The sequence below is a fragment of the Camarhynchus parvulus genome, chromosome 10 (assembly GCF_901933205.1).
Source record: "Camarhynchus parvulus chromosome 10, STF_HiC, whole genome shotgun sequence".
NCBI lineage: Eukaryota > Metazoa > Chordata > Aves > Passeriformes > Thraupidae > Camarhynchus > Camarhynchus parvulus.
The window spans coordinates 9,929,818-9,935,817 of NC_044580.1; the positions used below are offsets into that span (position 1 = coordinate 9,929,818).

The 6,000-nt window shown below is 45.6% G+C and overlaps 1 protein-coding gene across 4 annotated transcripts in view; it reads right to left on the bottom strand.

Moving 5' to 3' along the window:
• FBN1 (fibrillin 1) overlaps positions 1-5,757 on the bottom strand; it is a 144,875-nt gene extending 139,118 nt beyond the window's left edge. Inside the window, exons 1-2 of one of the 4 annotated variants that reach the window (XM_030954970.1) lie at positions 5,651-5,757; positions 4,959-5,230 (exon numbers count right to left, since the gene is read on the bottom strand). In XM_030954970.1, the coding sequence (XP_030810830.1) occupies positions 4,959-5,125 (167 nt within the window). In that variant the 5' untranslated portion in view covers positions 5,126-5,230; positions 5,651-5,757. Of the gene's footprint in view, positions 1-4,958; positions 5,231-5,459; positions 5,571-5,650 lie in introns of those variants that run through there. The other 3 variants (XM_030954973.1, XM_030954971.1, XM_030954974.1) reach the window with 3 other exon arrangements.
• Positions 5,758-6,000: the final 243 nt, after the last annotated feature.

A 6,000-nucleotide genomic window follows, 5' to 3' on the forward strand; every position in this document is an offset into this window, starting at 1 on the left:
AGGCCAGCCTGATACAGCCAAGAGCTAAGCAGACAAAAATGAATAAATAGATAAATGAGGGGAAGAAAGGAAGAGAATTACATCCAGTCTTGCCTTCCTGATGTTCAACATGTCATCTTGGCACAGTGGTGCTGGGTCATAGGAAACCTGCTTCATCTTAGTCTTCCAGGCTGATTTTACAACATTTCCAAAACAATCTTGTTTCAGGCAGTCCATCAAGAATGCTGCTACACTGTTGATTGTAGCCTTTTTCCTCTGCTTCTCTGTTTATCACCTACTACCATCAAATGGCAAAAAATGGCCTAGAAATCTCCCCCCAAAACTGATAAACCAGAATTTGAATTAATGCTATGCCTTCTAAAGATATGGTGTCCAATAACACAATTTGGACTACAAGGACCACAAAGCCCTGAAGATGATTTACTTTTTTACTCCTGTTCCACAAAGTCACACCTACACCAAATCACATCATACCAAAAGAGAGGAAACACATATATGAGGAACAGTGCCAATATCTGTGAACTCATTTCACTCCAGAACTAGATTTCAAAGGATCATGTAATAACAAAAGAAAAGTACCATAACCATTGGCAAATATATTCAGAGAGGTGCAGAATATTAACACTATGGGTAATTGCCAAAGACTTTGGTTTCCACACTAGGATATGCTGGAATAAAAGTTCTTCATCCTCCATGTAAGCTTTACCCCACAGGCACAGAGGACTGGAAGGAGGCCAGCCATGCCACCTGGAAGCCAGGTGAGTGCTCCAGCACATGGGGTATTACAACAACCTGCACGTATTTTTAATTAAGTTTTTTATTTCCAAGTATTCAGGCTGCCTCCCGCTTGCAGAGTGGCATTGACAAGGTGTGGCACCAGCAGCTGCCCAGAGGTGTGCAGGCCACAAGTGGCAAGAAAAATCTTTGAGGTTTTTCAGTATAAACAAATATTTACCAGCACAGAAAGTCTGCTTTTCTTCAGCAGGCTTTTAGTGGTAAAGATTGGTTTAAAACTAAAACCAGAAGCCCTAATTACATAGCTGAACACTAGAATTAAGTTATAGATTAATAAGATTATTCTATTTCAGGGAGCACTGATGCATAAAAAGGGTCAAATCCAACCAAGTTTACTCAGGGAAGTGTATCAGTAAACCTGTGGTCTTCATTTGAGATACCCAAAAGAAATTGGTCCAAAAAGCTCAATCTCCTGTTGAATACCTTTAATGCAAGACTTTTATGAATGCTTTTGGAGCCAACTATTCTGTTCTCCAATATTCATTATCATTTCAGCTTAATAAAAAAGAAATTAAATAATTCTTGCAAGTACATTTAGTTAGTCTCCTAATTAGAAACATGTCAGAATTCAGCTATCTTGAAGAAATTTCCGTTTTTTCAAAATTTCTGCTATTTGTTAAGCAAATCATTGCTTTCTTTGGTCATTATACTGAGAAGAGACTGATAAACAAGACAAACACTGCTTAAAATGTTATTAAGAACTGACTGATACTCGTTAGTGTTTGAAGTCTTCTAGCATCACCAGAAAATGAGAAATCCTAATTAATTCTAGGACTTTGGGTACAATACTTCTTGTATTCAGACAAATACTAATCAAATCACCAGTAATTTTTTTGCTTTATATTTCAATGATTGAAACACATAGGAATGGTTGTGTTCAAGTATATATTGTTTAAAAAGAACTTCCTATTCATGGCCGGTTTTGTAGAGTTTAATTCTTACAGAATTTGACACTGCATTCTTGGATGAATTCTCTGCATTCACTGCAAAATTCTCAAAATCTTACAGAATTTGACACTGCATTCTTGGGTGCTTAGGGGTAGCAGGATAATGGCTTGATGCCTTACAACTCAATACAATAAGTATAAATCACAATAACTGTGATAAGTTCTGGGGATCTGGAGGAGAAGTGTCTCACTAGCAGCTTATTATTTTAACTTGCTGATTCACAATGGATTCCAGCACCATTTCCATGACCAGAGAGTCTAGTTACATTTTTTAATAATTACTGCCTTTATTCTGATTGCTGTCTGATCACTTAGAGGCATCAGGCTCCAGCACATAAATATACATTGAGTTAGGCCAAACACAGATGGCATTAAAAGGATTTCACCTTTAATGCCTCCAAAGCAGGATTGATTCAAACTAGATGAGCAGCAAGTATAACATCTTAAAAGACCTAAGAAGCACTTCCAAGTAATTTATAATTATTAAAATTAAAATATGCTTCTAGAATCACATTATACATTTGGACAGCTCATTGCCATAAACAATGAGGCAAAGGTCACACAGATGAAAGCAAAATCTCCTGCAGTCAACAGCTTGCAGTAAAAAATGTTTAGTAGAAAAAATCATGAGAACTGAAACAGATCTTCAGTTTCTTCATTTCAACATACAAGACCAGTATTCACACACAGAATAACCTCAATACTTTCAAATGCTTTAAGACTTCCAATAGTCAATATAATGAAACACACAAAATGACTGAAGTGTAAAAGTGTTTTCTTTAAAAATGTATCCCCTTGTGCCTTACAATCAGAGCAGGAGTTCATTTCAAAATGAAAAGAAAGTCTTAGTCAACTGTAATAACATGGAAATAAAGTTTCCCAGCATCTGTTATGACTTGTATTACAATTAACAGATTCCCAAATGTATTTGTACTGATGAACAAGTTAAAAAAATACTATGTCTTCTTGTAAAATCATATTTTTTGTGCTTTAGTCCTCCAATTACAATGAATAATGTATATACACTTCCTATACATTCAAAATATGTTTTCCATCTGTCCTTCCAAATTTGTTCCAACCTTGTGTGTTAGAATGACAATTCTTTTTATTCACATTGTACAGTACAGTACCACACCTAAGAAAGTGCTCACAACTTCTAAACTGGAAATATCCAGCAGCATTCACCCAACAATGATTAAAATTACTGTCTCCAAGCAATTAGGGAACTCTATATTCAGCCTGGAATCAGGGTTACAAAAGAAGGTCAAACAAGAAACCAAACTAATAATTTGTTTTGTCTTTTCCTCAGTTCATCTGGCAAATTATTACATCCTTGTTAAGAATCTGCTTCCCAGGGACACTCATTCATGTTGGTAATATTCCAAAAAACTGACCAAGATACAGAAAAGCTAAAATTTATGTTGACGCTATCTCTAGATTTGCAGATTACTAAGCAGATATATCAATTCATAGATAACATACAATAAAAGGAAAAATTATTGCAAAGGACATAAAAGATGGCAGGCTTTTGTTAAGTATAAGAATCAACTCGTAAGATTAAATACTTACCCTAACCCATTTTAGATTCCAAAAATAATTAACACATGAAATATCATCTCTGGATGCACTATGTCTAAACAGCACAGTTCAGAGTGACAGTTACACACACCAAAGAAATTTTATCCTCAGCCAACATGCCTCTAACTTCCACCAAGTCAGCACAGTGTGCTAGATGGCATATTCTGTGCTACTGAGCAAAAAATTGTGTTTATCAGTTTGATATTATCTCAGAACCCTATAACAACGAAGGTTATTAAAACACCCTGAAGAATGCAGGCACTTTCTAATAAATGTTTTTTATTATCATCTTTTATTGCTTACAATTAGTCCCTCAAACTTTACTGTACATCCTCCACACCTCCTAGATTTCGTCACATGTACTTTGGATCTGCTTTGTCCAGCTATTTCTTTTGTGACAAGGTATAAGGAAATGAAATAACAGAGTCTGATCCTACAAAATCAGATCTATGAAAAATAATGCTGACAGCTTGCATCCATTTTTGCAGCATGCAGATCTAAAAACATAAACCCTTTTCAATCAGGCAAGCATTAAAAAAGCCAAGACTGTAAATCCAAATATAGGTAAAAAGTACTATAGAACTATGAGGAAGTTAGTAAGAAATTAAAGCACATTCACCAAGGCCTCCAACAACAAAGTTGTAATAGCTCCTTTTTAAGAAAATGGGGGCAAAATAAGCAATAGCTTGTACCCCTTACAGAAGCCTAACTATTTTAATACATTTTTTGTTACATTTCTCCTCTGTCTGACAACAGAAAAAAATTGGCTGTGTGCTGAAAAGCACATGAGAAAGGAAACTTCTATTTTATTACTTTGTTACAAACTTTCCACCTTCCTTGAACTAGATTTTCAACTGCACATGCAAGCAATGCCTTTCAGCTGACTTCACAACTATTTCTGCATTGGAAAGGTGTTCCATTAGAATGGGGAACAGTTTGCCTGACAGAGATTTAGCCTTTAAACAAACCTCTCTTCTAGGCATGTATCACAATGTTTCTTAAGAAATGAAACTCTATGAGTGAGCTTGGGCTCACTCATACTAGTACTAGATAGTTAGACAGTCCATAAGAGAGTAAGATGGACATCACAAAAGGCTCAAGGAGGAGATGAGAAGAGGACAGCTGATGGAAAGGGCATGCTGTGGGCTCCAGGTATCACCGTTATTCTGCTTTTATGCAAAGCAGAAGCACGGGATGCGGGAGGAATGCACGAACCCGCAGTGTGCCTTTATCTAAGGCCTTCCTAGAAGATAAATCAGCAACCTCCGCGCTGCTGCGGCTCATCCCCACGAAGCATCGCCCACCCAGAGCTGAAGTACGGCTGCAGGTCGCAGAAGACCCCGCACCCTGTCGGGCGGGGGGGCCGGGAGGGTGGCGGGGTTCCGCGCCCTGAGCCCTGGCGCTACCCTGCCGGGCTGCAGGCGGCGTCCGGCGCCCCCCAGCCCAAACCGCTCCTCCGTATGGGCAGCCCCAAGGGGGCTCGGGGAGCTCTCGCACCCCCAGAGTCCCCACCGTCAAGGGGCTCTGGCTATGGACACACACACAGACACAGACATGGAGGCAGATGCGCGCCGGCTGCCCGGCCCGCGCCGCGGCACCCCGGGAGGGGCCGGGGCCGGCCCCGCACCCCGCACCTACCCTTTGAGCGCGTCGTGCCCGCCGCCGTGCCCTCGCCTCTTGGCCCGGCTGGACCGGCTCTCCTTGGCGCTCACCCCCTCGGTGTGCCCGGCGGCGGCGGCACCAGCCTGGGACGCCCACAGCACGGCAACTCCCAGGGCGATCCCAAGCAGCCGCCCCCGCCACATCGCGTCCCCCGAGCCCCCGGGCTGCGAGCGGCCGCTGCCTCCTCTCCGCCGCCGAAGACTGCCGGTCCCCGCCGCCCTGTCTCCGACCAACCTCTCCAATGAGAGCTGCGAGGGGAGAAATGAGGAGGAAGGGGAGTTAGAGACCGAGGAAAAGCGGTCGCGGCCACCCCGCGCCCCCCGCCGCCTGCCCCCGCGCCCCGGCGCCGTCGGCCCCCGGCCAGCCCGGCGCTATCGCGCCCGCGAGAGGCGGCGGCCGCGGGGGGACGGCGAGGGGCTGCCCGGGGCCGCGCGGGCTCTGCCTCCCCTTCAGCAGCATCCGCGGGGACTCCCGCACCCGCCGCGGACAGACCGCGGCCGCCGCCACCGCTGCCGAAGCCGCTCTGGGGCTGGAAGCGTCCCCTGGGCACGAACCCTCCCGGCTCCCGAGCCGGGCACCGCTAGAGCCGCAGCGGCCGGAGCGCCGCGGGCAGGAGCCCCGCGCCCAGCCCGCCCGCCCCGGGAGAAGCCGCTGCGAGGGGCGCGCACCCGCTGGAGCCGCCGCCGCCGGCTGCCGTTCCCGCTGCTGTTCCAGCTGCGGCCGCTGCACCCGCCGCTAATCCAGCTGCGGTTCCAGCTGCCCCCTCCCTCCTCCTCCTCCTTTTTCCCCTCCTCTCCCCCCCCTCCCTCCTCTTCAAGTATCGCCCGCCCAACTCTTTCTCGCGAGAGAGAGGGGAATAAAAATGTTCCCCCCACCCCCGAGCCGCCAAGCCGGGGGCTCCCGGCGGTGCCCGGCCGGCTCCTGGCCAGTCCCGCCGTGGGTCACCTGCGGCCGGCCCGGGGCTGCGGGGATGCTCGGCCCCGAGAGGTTCCCCGGGCGCCGCGGGAAGCGTGCGGTG